We start from the raw sequence: 13433 nt of genomic DNA on the forward strand, positions 1-13433 counted from the left end.
AGTTTCTACTCCCTCCGTTCCAAAATAGATCACTCAACTTTGTACTAACTTTAGTACAAAGTTGGATCATCTATTTTGGAACGGAGGGAGTAGTATAAACGCACGCTACAACTTTCAGGAGCATGTATGTATATCCATTTGAAAAGGTCAAGTTGTGTATGCTAGCTGCAGAGATAACGACAGGCTTGGGAAGCATGCATGCATCCACCCAGCCAGTGGCACGAAGCAGGTAGGCTTCCAAGGGGGCTTAATTAATTGGATAGAGCTGGTGGGAGTGGGAGTACTCGAGCAGGTAGGCTCATGCACGATGGTGCTTGGAAGCAAGCATCATATGCCAGTCAAAGCAAGGGGGGACGCGATAGAAATGCTATAAAGGCCCAGGGAAAGGGAATGCATCGATCTACTACTCAGCCTACACTGCTTCCGCACCCATACACAACACACTCACGCGCACACGCCCACAATTTGTCCCAGCAATGGAGATGGAGGCGGCTCCGGTGAGCGCGGTGACGGGGGCCCTCAAACCCGTCCTGGGGAAGCTGGCCACGCTGATGGGCGACGAGTACAAGCGCCTCGAGATGGCGCGCGGCGAGGAGATCAAATCCCTCGCCGACGAGCTCTCCGCCATGGACGCGGCTCTGCTGGACATGTCGGGGGAGGAGGACCCCGATGCGCAGGACAAGGCGTGGATGAACGAGGCGCGGGAGCTCTCCTACGATATGGAAGACTCCATCGATGACTTCATGCGGACGATCCATGACGAGGATGTGAAGCCGGACCACGGCCTCTTCATGGAGAAGATGAAGGATTTGCTGGGGAAGATGAAGGCCCGTCGTCAGACCGGCGATGGTTTCAAGGAACGGATCAACAGGGTGAGCAACAGAAATGGAAGGTACGAGACCCGTGGGACATTCTCCAACAACGCCCATGCAACTGTTGACCCTGCAGCTATTGCCATGTTTGAGCTTTTGACGAAGCAAGATGGACCCAAAGCTGAGGTGATCAAGTTGCTCATTCAAGATGAGGCTGACTGTGAGCCGCTGCTGGCTGAAGTGGAGGGTGGACATGAGTCATTGCTGGCTGAAGAGGAGGGCGGATGTGGCCCCCCGCGGGCTGAAGACAAGGACGGATCTGAGTTGCCATTGGTTGAAGAGGAGGATGGATGTGAGTCACCGCTCACTGAGAAGGACTTATGCGAGTCTCTGCAGGTGGAAGTAGAAGAAGACGAGCGTGAGTCGCCCAAGGTGGAAGAGGAAGAAGAAGAGTGTGAGTCACCAAAGGTGGAAGAGGAGGATGTATGTGAGCCAGCGCCTGCTGAAGAAGACGAGTGTGAGTCGCCACAGGCAGAAGGGGAGGCCCCATGTGAGTTGAGAACACGAAAACAACCCAAGCTGGTCGCCATTGCTGGAGCTGGAGGAACAGCTCTTGCGAACCGAGTGTATGAAGAGCTCAGAGTAAAAGATTTTGACTACTGGCCTTTTATATCACTGTCACCAAATCCAGACATGACAAGTACCCTGACAGCTCTTCTCCTTGAACTTACCGGTGAATTAAAAAAAGAAGCAAGCGTGCAACAACTGATTACCGATATCAACGAATTGCTACTAGACAAAAGGTATTGTCTGTACTCCTTTCTACTCGTTGTCCTCTTGTTGACAATGCAAGTTATTTGTCATATGTCACATGAAAAGGGGATATGCATGTAAAGTTGTCATCAAAGTAATTCTGAAAACTAAGAAAATTGATTTAGCATGTTGTTAGAAGATTTAATGGTAAACTTTTTGTATTTTGTTCATGCCGAAAATATCAAGTAAAATAGAATGGAGGGACCATGTGACGTGCGTAAGAATCAACATGCTCTAAGAGCGCCCGTTCCACTATTTATCAATTTTCCCATTATGACATATATCGCATGATCAAGATTTACTACATATGTAAAAATCATACTGTAAATCTATAATGTATTCCAAGTGAATGTCAGTCAACTAGGAAGAAATGATGTGTAGAGATTTCAAACAGGAATGCCATGTATTCACTGAAAAATGAATCAGGAGAATGGCTTGTGTATGAAAAAAAATCAAAAAAGTTGTAGTTTTATGTTAGACGGCGTAGTTGTTTTGGTTCTGTGAAGTTTACTCTTCATTTGCGGAAACCGCTACTGGAATAAGTTAGATCTTTATTTCATTTCAAGGAAAAGCCTGCCTGCTTGTTCAGCACCACCCATTCCCATGGGAATATATGGGTTTTTTCGGTCCAGTGGGAGGACTCCAACAGTTTAATTGTGTAGTCCATTAACAATACGGATAATGTTTATGTACAACTAGGCAATATATAAAACTAGCTGGTAGCTTGACAAGGATAGGCGGCCTGCCAATAATATGAATGTCTATGTGTTAATAGAGTAATTTTGACCAAAGGTGTACTAAGTTCCTAAAACAAATCAAAACACGACTCAAATCTAATTTGGAATGGGCGGAGTGGTGGTCAGAGTTGTATTTTAGTGACCTTGCACCCAAATGATAGCTTCTCGAAAACTGGAGGCATTAATACCATCTTCAGTACCGTTTAGTCACCCACGTCAGGTTTCTTATTTTCTTTTTATACTCCTACCCTTGTCAAGAAGAAAAATATTTTCTTTATTTTCCTTTCAGTGATTCGTCATTATGTTAAAGCTACACTAATATCACTCACAAATCCATGTGCAGATACTTAATTGTCATTGACGGTATATGCCAGAAAGAAACATGGGATGTCATTAAGCATGCATTCCCCATGACAAGCTGTGGCATAATAATCACCACTAGCCCGTGTGAAGATATCACTGAATTATGCCGGTCATGGTTCAATGGGCATATTTACCATATAAGACCTCTTGGTATGGTACATTCAAGACCGCTATTTCACCAAAGATTATTCAACTCTGATGACGACTGCCATCCACACCTTGAAGAAGTTTCTGATAAAATATTGGAAAAATGTGATGACTTACCTTTGGCAATCTTAGCTACATCTGGTTTGTTGGCTAACACACAAAGAACAGAGCATCTATGGAATCACATGGCAGATTCAATTGGGTGTGCACTTGAAACAAGTCATACCATCGAAAGGATGATGAAGATTTTGTCACTTTGTTATTTTGATCTTCATCCTCGCCTCAAAACTTGTCTCTTGTACCTCAGTATGTTCCCAAAAGGGTCAACCATTAAGATGAAGGACCTGATATGGAGATGGACTGCTGAAGGATTCTTTCATGGAGAACAAAAAAATGCAGCACATGAGTTAGGAGAGAGGTGTTTTAATGAGCTCCTGAATAGGAGTTTGATCCAGCCTGTGAAGATAGACCAGTATGGTAAGGTTAAAAGCTGTCAAGTTCATGACACAGTTATGGACTTCATCATATCCAAGTCTGTCGAAGATAACTTTGTTACTTTTGTTGGTATTCCATGTCCAACTATTGATCAGACACAAAGCAAAGTTCGTCGATTCTCCCTCCAAGCTACAGAAGGCTATTCTTCTCCAGATATTAACTTGGTATTGTCTCATGCCCGATCACTTAAAGTATTTGGATCACTGTGGACAATCCCTTCTCTAGATGAGTTCAAGCATTTGCGTGTTGTGGACTTTGGAGGTTTCAGTGATTGGGGAGACGACCATCTTGCAAATATTGGGAGGTTATTCCAGCTGAGGTACCTGAACCTCTCTTGGACAAGAGTATGGGAGCTCCCAGAAGAAATAGGACATCTATCTTGCTTAGAGATGTTGGACCTAACAGCCACAGGGGTATCCAAGTTACCATCATCTATAGTTAATCTAGAAAATTTGGTTCATCTATTAATCGGCGAGTTTGTTGAATTTCCGGAAGGAGGAATTGGGAAGATGCAAGCACTAGAGACATTGAAACAAGTCAGAGCCTTTAAGCAGCCAATTCAATTTCTTCAAGATTTCGGCAAGCTACAGAATCTGTGGAAGCTGAATATTGATCTTACCAATAATCAAGAGGACACTGAAGATACAAAGGAGTGCATGAAAGCAATTGCATCTTCTCTCTATGAACTAGGCACACACAATCTTCGTTCTTTAACTATCTGGAACTGTGATTACAGCTTATTGATGGAGGAATGGTGCCCGACTCCGGTTGGCCTCCAAAAACTTACGACCTGGCAGTCAACCTTTCCACGGGTTCCGGATTGGATGGGTTCCCTCGTCAACCTTCAGCAATTACGGTTTGACCTGGAGAGAATCAGCTATGAAGATCTCTGCATCCTCGGAGGCTTACCTGCTCTGCTCACTCTGAGCCTAGTAGGAAAAGAAATGTCTGAAGGGAAGCTTACTGTTAGTGGTGAAATGGGATTTCCAATGTTGAGGGATTTCACTTACGGCATGTACCCTGGGTTAGGGATAAAGATGATGTTTGAAGCAGGATCCATGCCCAAGCTAGAAAAGCTCAGGATTGATTTCACCCCAGCAACGAATGGATATCTCTTCAGTACCGGTGGTCTAACTGGTAGTGGTCCTTATGATTTCGGAATCGAGAACCTCCCCAGCACTCTCACGACCGTCGTATGTGAATGTAAGTCATTTGATGGAGATTGCACTCTTGAAGCCACAAGGGCGGCCCTGGAGAGAGCAGTCAGCACACACCCCAGCTGCCCTGTTCTGGACTTCTCCATCTACTAGTTAAGCTAGGCCTCTTCATTCAGGTACGTAGTAGCTAATTCTTTCTTCCCCAACATTTTATATCACTCCCTACATTGATAGCTCTCCTTTGTTGCCTGCCACAATTTTTTTTCCTTCAAGTGTTGTATTAATTACCAAGTGGCTGTTATTTTTCCTTCATATTTATTTTTACTTTTCATCCTCTTTTGCTCGTTGTTGACAAGCTAGAAACAAGGAAACACTCCTTTATGAATAGTTTCTCAAACTAAACAGCTTATAAGCTCTTACCGGTTAGAAACAGTTTAGACAGTTTAGTTTTAACTTAATTACCATGCATTACTTGTGATCACTCCTGAATTCTAATGGTACGTTTCAATCATTTTCAGTGCCACTCTCCGGATTATTCCGTGTCAGTAGAGTGAACGATCCAAGAATCAGGATTCAGGAACATCACCAACAAGAAGCTGTAGCTTAAACAATGTATAGTTTCTTCCTCACTGGACAACTAGTAGTTCATATGTCACTCAGGATGCCACAATTATTCAGTGAAATGATATAAATTCCTATTTTTGAATCAATCATTCAAAAGTATTTTCTTTTCTTCCTATAGTGATACTTTTTTGCTAGTTATGCAATTCCCTTCCCATTAATAGCATCAGCAGGAAACCCACCGCACACCATTTGTTTCGAACGGTGGCTATGGGATGAAAACTTATTAGCACAGCTATAACTATAATAGTAAGATTATCTCTAAATGCCAGGAGTTTTAGTGCAAGCTGCAAAGTAACAGAGACCACACAGCAAGCTAAAACTGAACCGCAATGGACGAAGGGCATGTATCAGCAAGTCTGAGGCACGTACCTCATATCCATCATCTCTCGCACCTGTAGTCCGCAGAGTCTCAGAACTCATCACCGCCGCTCCTTCATTCAGAAGTTTGTGAGCCCCTTTCACACAGAGCATGCTTATCTGTACCTGACTGCATGTCTGCCTAATACATCAGCATCTCTTGCACCTGTAGTCTGAACATTCATCACCGTCATAACTTGATTCAGAAGCTTATTTGCACCTCCATGAAGCGCATCCTTGGCTGCAACTGGCAACATGTCAGCTCAGTACATCGGCTTATCTGTACCTGACTGCATGTCTGCCTAATACATCAGCATCTCTTGCACCTGTAGTCTGAGCATTCATCACCATCATAACTTGATTCAGAAGCTTATTTGCACCTTCACGAAGCACATCCTTGGCTGCAACTGGTAACATGTCAGCTCAGTGCATCAGCACAGCACATAAGTGAACATGATCACAAAAGGGACTTCACAAGCTAATGTAGAACTTATTAGTAAAAGCAGGTAGTACTGTACGGTACTTAGGGACAGTAAGCTTATTTCCACAGTAAGCTGCTAGAAGCCTCAAAAGAACTCAGTTTAGGGAGAAGCCCATTAGAACTTATGAAACCTATGAGAAATTCCTTCTCGGTGCCTATTTATCACATCCATGTTAAGAGCAACTAGCAGGACTACCAAGGAAATAAAGCTCAAATTTTCCTTTCATTCAGGAAATATATGTAGCCAACAAATATGCAATGACATGACAAAAAGAAAGGTTTGGAATTAGAAGAACTCTTTGTGAGAGTCTGATTGAGGAGAAGAAAAAAAACTGTGCGTTGTTTCAGTAGCAGTAGCAACTAGATTTGTGGCACTTGGCAGTCTAGCTACATGAGACGACAAACCAAATATACTGCTGACAAAGAACAAATGCATTCGCTGTAAAACTGGTCCGTAAATAACATGAGCAAAATCACAATAAAATGAGTATTACTGGAATCTCAAATTATTCTCGATGTACTGCTGGACAATAATTCAATCAGACAGATCTATTTTTTTTCAAATTATTTTAATCAGACAAACCACTCAAAGCTTGAACGAAGAAAATGCAGAAGTACAGATTTGATACTTACTCCTGTAAAGAAATATAAGAGCGTTTAGATCACTACTTTAGTTATCTAAACACTCTTATATTTCTTTATGGAGGGAGTATTTATTAAAGGGAAAGAGCCAGCCTTGTTTACATATCTTTCAGGTACCCACTAAGAAAGAAATTTTATATGATCTATATTCATTTCATAAAACAGAAAAAATGATAACTTATCAAATGACTCAGTGAATACTAGTCACTGGATTTAGACATGCTTATACATTACTGTATGTCATTTAGGCTAAAGAATGACATCTGCAAAAAAGGTAGCTGTCATTTTTTTTTCATGTGGTTACAATTCTCCTAGTGAATTATTATACTCCCTCCGTTCCAAAATATAGTGCTTCCTCTATCCCCGTGCTTCAACTTTGACCATAAATTTAACCAACGAGACCAACTGCGGCGGGAGCAAAAGTTATACCAATGAATTCATATTCAAAAGAACTTTTCAATTATATATTTTTTTTCTCCCACCGCAATCGGTCTCGTTGGTTAAATTTATGGTCAAAGTTTGACCTCGGGAAGCGCGGGCGCTCTATAATTTGGAATGGAGGGAGTATTGAGGTATTTTGAATAATGAACAATAATGGAGTTCAGACTACAGGACAGAATCATACGAAGAATATAAGCATAACTACCCACTTGAAAAAGTGCCAAATTAAAGAAGTAATGCTGATATATGGTCTACATTTCAGAATATATGTTATAATACATCATGTCTTAACATATTTATCACGTCAATTTTCATTATGATTAAAATGCTAAGTGGTGATGGAACACTGATTCTTCGAGGACCACATGTATCCATTTGAATGTAAAAGATATATGGAATATAGATGCAGAAGTCAACTTACTGCTAAAAACTGCAGTGAGTGAACAGGCACAACAATCTGTATCTATATTCAAGACTGACAAAACTAATAAAAACTGTACTTAATTGAGGCAAAATGTGCAGCTCCATGGAAGAAGTAGTAGTCAGCCATATAGATGAAACACAAATAGTCGATCATCAAAATGGTACCAGTCAGGCGTTTACTACTAGTCAAAGTTTCTCCCGGACTTACTACTAAGAGAAGTGACCAACATGACATTCATTACATTACAAAAGGAAAAGGTTGGGAAAGCAAACCTGCAAAGAAATGTTCTGCCCTCGATTAGCTAAAATCACTAGAAAAGGTTTCAACCAGTTCCCTATTCCAGAAAAGAATGATATTTTTTAGGAGAAATCTCTGATACTGCTGACATTTCCCCCTGAAGTAAGTGCAGTCAACAAGCCAGCTGCGGAAGCTTCAAGGGTGAAGCTCCTCTCATCAATTTCCCCACTGGGCACCTCCTCTTTTTGAAGTAACATTCTAACGATGGCATTTAACATACGGGAGTCGGCAGCAAACCATTCTTGCAGAGATCCTTCTTCTAAAAGCTTTGTATCATTAATCTATACGTAACAGCATCGGGCACAAATCCTTTGGCCGAGATTCCATCCAACAAACCTGTGGCTTCTTCCTTCCTGCCAACTTTAAGCAATGCACTAATCATAATATTATAAGTCCTGATCTCAAGTTGATAATTTCTTGAACACAGGTTTTGAAACATTCTTAGTGCTTCATCCATACAGTTATTTCTACACAGACCACTGAGAATTATGTTGTAGGTCACAATACAACAACAACAACAACAACAAAGCCTTTAGTCCCAAGCAAGTTGGGGTAGGCTAGAGGTGAAACCCATAAGATCTCGCAACCAACTCATGGCTCTGGCACATGGATAGCAAGCTTCCATGCACCCCTGTCCATAGCTAGCTCTTCGGTGATACCCCAATCCTTCAGGTCTCTCTTAACGGACTCCTCCCATGTCAAATTCGGTCTACCCCGCCCTCTCTTGACATTCTCCGCACGCTTTAGCCATCCGCTATGCACTGGAGCTTCTGGAGGCCTGCGCTGGATATGCCCAAACCATCTCAGACGATGTTGGACAAGCTTCTCTTCAATTGGTGCTACCCCAACTCTATCTCGTATATCATCATTCCGGACTCGATCCTTCCTCGTGTGGCCACACATCCATCTCAACATACGCATCTCCGCCACACCTAACTGTTGAACATGTCGCCTTTTAGTCGGCCAACACTCAGCGCCATACAACATTGCGGGTCGAACCGCCGTCCTGTAGAACTTGCCTTTTAGCTTTTGTGGCACTCTCTTGTCACAAAGAATGCCAGAAGCTTGGCGCCACTTCATCCATCCGGCTTTGATCCGATGGTTCACATCTTCATTAATACCCCCATCCTCCTGCAGCATTGACCCCAAATACCGAAAGGTGTCCTTCCGAGGTACCACCTGACCATCAAGGCTAACCTCCTCCTCCTCACACCTAGTAGTACTGAAACCGCACATCATGTACTCGGTTTTAGTCCTACTAAGCCTAAACCCTTTCGATTCCAAGGTTTGTCTCCATAACTCTAACTTCCTATTTACCCCCGCCCGACTATCGTCAACTAGCACCACATCATCCGCAAAGAGCATACACCATGGGATATCTCCTTGTATATCCCTTGTGACCTCATCCATCACCAATGCAAAAAGATAAGGGCTCAAAGCTGACCCCTGATGCAGTCCTATCTTAATCGGGAAGTCATCAGTGTCGACATCACTTGTTCGAACACTTGTCACAACATTATCGTACATGTCCTTGATGAGGGTAATGTACTTTGCTGGACTTTGTGTTTCTCCAAGGCCCACCACATGACATTCCGCGGTATCTTATCATAGGCCTTCTCCAAGTCAATGAACACCATATGCAAGTCCTTCTTTCGCTCCCTATATCTCTCCATAAGCTGTCGTACCAAGAAAATGGCTTCCATGGTCGACCTCCCAGGCATGAAACCAAACTGGTTTTTGGTCACGCTTGTCATTCTTCTTAAGCGGTGCTCAATGACTCTCTCCCATAGCTTTATTGTATGGCTCATCAGCTTAATTCCACGGTAATTAGTACAACTCTGAACATCCCCCTTGTTCTTGAAGATTGGTACTAATATACTCCGTCTCCATTCTTCTGGCATCTTGTTTGCCCGAAAAATGAGATTGAAAAGCCTGGTTAGCCATACTATCGCTATGTCCCCGAGACCTTTCCACACCTCAATGGGGATACAATCCGGGCCCATCGCCTTGCCTCCCTTCATCCTTTTTAAAGCCTCCTTGACCTCAGACTCCTGGATTCGACGCACAAAACGCATGCTGGTCTCATCAAAAGAGTCGTCCAGTTCAATGGTAGAGCTTTCATTCTCCCCATTGAACAGCTTGTCGAAGTACTCCCGCCATCTATGCTTAATCTCCTCGTCCTTCACCAAGAGTTGGCCTGCTCCGTCCTTGATGCATTTGACTTGGCCAATATCCCTCGTCTTCCTCTCTCGGATCTTGGCCATCTTATAGATGTCCCTTTCGCCTTCCTTCGTGCCTAACCATTGGTAGCCCGACCCCTTGCTTCACCAACAGCTCGCTTTGCGGCCTTCTTCGCCATCTTGTACTTCTCTATGTTGTGTGCACTCCTATCCAGGTATAGGCGTCTAAAGCAATCTTTCTTCTCTTTAATCGCCTTCTGGACATCATCATTCCACCACCAGGTATCCTTATCTTCGCTTCTCCTTCCCCTGGACACTCCAAACTCCTCTGAGGCCACCTTACGAATGCAAGTCGCCATCTTCATCCACACATTGTCCGCATCCCCTCCTTCCTCCCAAGGGCCCTCCTTAATGACCCTCTCCTTGAACGCCTGAGCTACCTCCCCCTTGAGCTTCCACCACTTCGTTCTAGCGACTTTAGCCCGCTTATCCCGCTGGACACGAATCCGAAAGCGGAAGTCAGCAACCACCAGCTTATGCTGGGGTACAACACTCTCTCCAGGTATCACCTTACAGTCTAGGCACGCACGCCTATGTTCCCTTCTCGAGAGGATGAAATCAATCTGGCTAGAGTGTTGGCCACTACTAAAAGTCACCAGATGTGATTCTCTCTTTCTAAAGAGGGTGTTGGCTACAATCATGTTGTAGGCTAGAGCAAAGCTTAAGACATCTTCTCCTTCTTGATTCCTGATGCCATAGCCAAAGCCCCCATGCGCCCCTTCAAAACCTGTGTTAGATGTACCCACGTGGCCATTGAGGTCTCCTCCTATGAAGAGCTTCTCACCAATCGGTACACTCCTAACCATGTCTTCCAGGCCTTCCCAGAACTCCCTCTTGGTGTTCTCATTGTGGCCTACTTGCGGGTTCCGATGTGGCGCGTCGCTGAGAGGGTTACGCCCCAACGAAAATCTTTTGGGTTTCATCTCCATAAGAGTGGCTGAGTTTTTACGTTGGCTCGCCAAGCCTATCACAACCCTCCTCCTTTACCCGGGCTTGGGACCGGCTATGTTGAGACAACATAGGCGGAGTTGTTGTAGGTCACAATGTCCACACATATTCCGCTGTCAATCATCCTGAGATAGAGTTCATTTGCAGCAACAGTCCTTCCAGTATGAAATAACCCATGCAGCACTGTGTTATAAGTGATAACGCAAGGCTTAACTTTCTTGTCCAACATTTCACTGAAAACAGCTAACGCATCATCTATCATTCCATTCTTAAAGTAACCATCAATCAGTGTGTTATAGGTGACAACATCCGGTTCCATGCCAATTGAGACCATATGGTCAAGTAACTTCCTCACTTCATCCATCTTACCAATGAAAAAGTATCCACCCATCAGTGTGTTATAAGTATGCACGTCAGGCTTCAAACCCATGTGTATCATCAGGTCAGCGAGATCTTGGGATTCCATAACCCTTCCATTTTTGCAAAGGTGATCCATAATTGTGTTGAAGAACACGTTGTCGGGATAGATGCCACGATTCAACATTTCAGCAAGTAGTTCATGAACCTTCTCCCATTTTCCACAAGAAAAAAAACCACTTATAAGAGTGTTGAAAACTATGATATCAGGAACTAATTCTTCAGTTATCATTTGATTGAATTGCAACATAGCATCATCCATTCGGCCAATACTGCAGAGTAAGTTTATTACTGTTCCATAGTTCACAGCATTTGGGTTCAATCCTTGCTGCCGCATTTTTGTAAATATGTGCATTACATCATCAACCATTTTCCCCTTAGCATATGCGTCTATCAGTATGTTGTACACAGAATGATTTGGTGCAACACCATTTTCTACCATCAATTCAATGAGACAATGCATATCATGAAATGACTGTTCCATAGCATACGCATGAAGCAGAATACTGTAGCTAGTAACGTTCGGTTTTTGGTCCTTTCCGGCCATAGAATCAAAAATCGTCCTAGCTTCCGCACATCTTCTACTCTTGCAAAGATAATCCATCTATATGTTGTAAGTTGCAATATCTGGCTGAACACCATTCCTAGACATTTTCTTGAAAACACGAACCACCTCTTCGCACTGTCCTGATGAATAATATCTGTGTATCAGACTATCATATGTAGTAATATTTGGCAGAATACCTGTATCAAACATCTGTTGAAGGACCTCCTCGGCCTTGAACCTTGCACATGCCAAAGATGATTGAGCTATACGTCACAACATTCGGTGAAATCCCCTGATGTAGCATTTCACAAAGTAGGCTGTAAGCTTTGTTCACCTCACCCTCTTTCAACAGGCCATCAACTACAGTGCTATAGGACACCACCACATTAGGTTGGCAGCTACCTCCAGCATCGGCCATCATGTGAATAAGCTCAAGAGCCTCTTGACTTCTCTTCTCAACACAGAGACCTTTGAGAAGAATGCTGTAGGAGAAAACATTCGGTGTGCAGTTAAACTCGAGCATTCACCGGAGTGCGATGTCCATTGCATAGCTGGTCTTGTTCTCCGGCCCGCATGGCAGCAGCAGCCGACGAGTATGCTGTAGGTGACATTGTGGGGGGCACCTTGGCTCTTGCGACCCGGTTGAAGAGACCGACGACGTAGAGGAGGCAGTTGATGGCGCGGGTCAACGAGGGCCCGGCAACATGGAGCAATTCGTCGAACAGGTGGAGTGCCTCCTCGGTGCCAATGTTTCCCGCGCGGTACCGCTCCTCGATGTTCCGCTCCAAGACACGTCGGACGATGCGGCGGCTCGTAGCCCCCACCTGGCCAGAACCTCGCAACAGGAGAGGACGCCGCCGCCGCCGCCGCCGCTCACCGCCTGATGCAGCCTGCGCCTGAACCTGGGATTAGAAACAACGAAAGCAGAGTTAGGAGGCTAGCTTGCTTTATGGCCTCCGACGCCGCTCGCCGCCACGATGCTCACCATCAAGCAGCGCGAACTGGTCGACACCGACATGGCGAGACGTGCCGCCCAGACGCGGGCGAGGACGGCCCTAGCCGCTTGGTGCTGTCCTGGCGCGGAGGAAGACGAAAGGAGAATCTCCACCGCGCATCCGCGCCACGCCGCCACAGTTCCACACCCTCCCTCGGCGGTGTCTGCTGTCCGCGACGACGCAGGGCGAGACGTGCCTCCACCGCAGCTCGAGAGGGCCTCAACGCCGCCGCCCCTCCCGTATTCCGCCGTCGCCGCCGGTCAGCACGCCTAGCGTCTGAGAACCAATGGGACCCACCTGTAAGCACTTAACTAGAGCCAAGTCTTTTACTACTTGTCGCTGAAAACTAATCTTTGCCCGTCGGTGTACTCTTTTCTCTACTAGAGACTTCACCAATAAATTTTGTCATAAAATTATGTTGATTTACACAAATATTGTATTCCTCTAACCCATATTACTTGTCGTTCAAAAGGATGTGTCTACTTATCGTTTAAAT

The 13433-nt window shown here is 44.4% G+C and overlaps 2 protein-coding genes across 3 annotated transcripts; one reads left to right on the top strand and one right to left on the bottom strand.

Moving 5' to 3' along the window:
- Window positions 1–251: 251 nt before the first annotated feature.
- Window positions 252–5234, top strand: LOC123136025 (disease resistance protein RGA5). Of its 2 annotated transcripts, none has more exons than XM_044555303.1 (3): window positions 252–1615; window positions 2706–4570; window positions 5043–5234. In XM_044555303.1, the coding sequence occupies exons 1-3, from the start codon at window positions 477–479 to the stop codon at window positions 5129–5131; spliced, it is 3093 nt and encodes a 1030-aa protein (XP_044411238.1). In that variant the 5' UTR covers window positions 252–476; the 3' UTR covers window positions 5132–5234. The 2 variants fall into 2 exon arrangements, with proteins under 2 accessions (XP_044411238.1, XP_044411237.1); XM_044555302.1 differs by having other exon boundaries at window positions 260–1615; window positions 2706–4700.
- A 5832-nt stretch (window positions 5235–11066) lies between these two features.
- Window positions 11067–13219, bottom strand: LOC123133668 (uncharacterized). The gene is made up of 2 exons (XM_044553106.1): window positions 12928–13219; window positions 11067–12844 (listed from the first exon to the last, which is right to left on the bottom strand). The coding sequence occupies exons 1-2, from the start codon at window positions 12958–12960 to the stop codon at window positions 12452–12454; spliced, it is 426 nt and encodes a 141-aa protein (XP_044409041.1). The 5' UTR covers window positions 12961–13219; the 3' UTR covers window positions 11067–12451.
- Between the last annotated feature and the right edge of the window lie 214 nt (window positions 13220–13433).

This window comes from Triticum aestivum, chromosome 6B (assembly GCF_018294505.1).
Source record: "Triticum aestivum cultivar Chinese Spring chromosome 6B, IWGSC CS RefSeq v2.1, whole genome shotgun sequence".
Lineage (NCBI taxonomy): Eukaryota > Viridiplantae > Streptophyta > Magnoliopsida > Poales > Poaceae > Triticum > Triticum aestivum.

Excerpts from the sequence above, each read along its gene's own strand:
- LOC123136025 (XM_044555302.1), top strand. The coding sequence starts at position 477 with ATGGAGATGGAGGCGGCTCCGGTGAGCGCGGTGACGGGGGCCCTCAAA. Across the intron at positions 1,616-2,705 it reads GAATTGCTACTAGACAAAAG|ATACTTAATTGTCATTGACG; the intron begins GTATTGTCTGTA and ends ATCCATGTGCAG.
- LOC123133668 (XM_044553106.1), bottom strand. The coding sequence starts at position 12,960 with ATGTCGGTGTCGACCAGTTCGCGCTGCTTGATG. Across the intron at positions 12,845-12,927 it reads CCAGTTCGCGCTGCTTGATG|GTTCAGGCGCAGGCTGCATC; the intron begins GTGAGCATCGTG and ends TTCTAATCCCAG.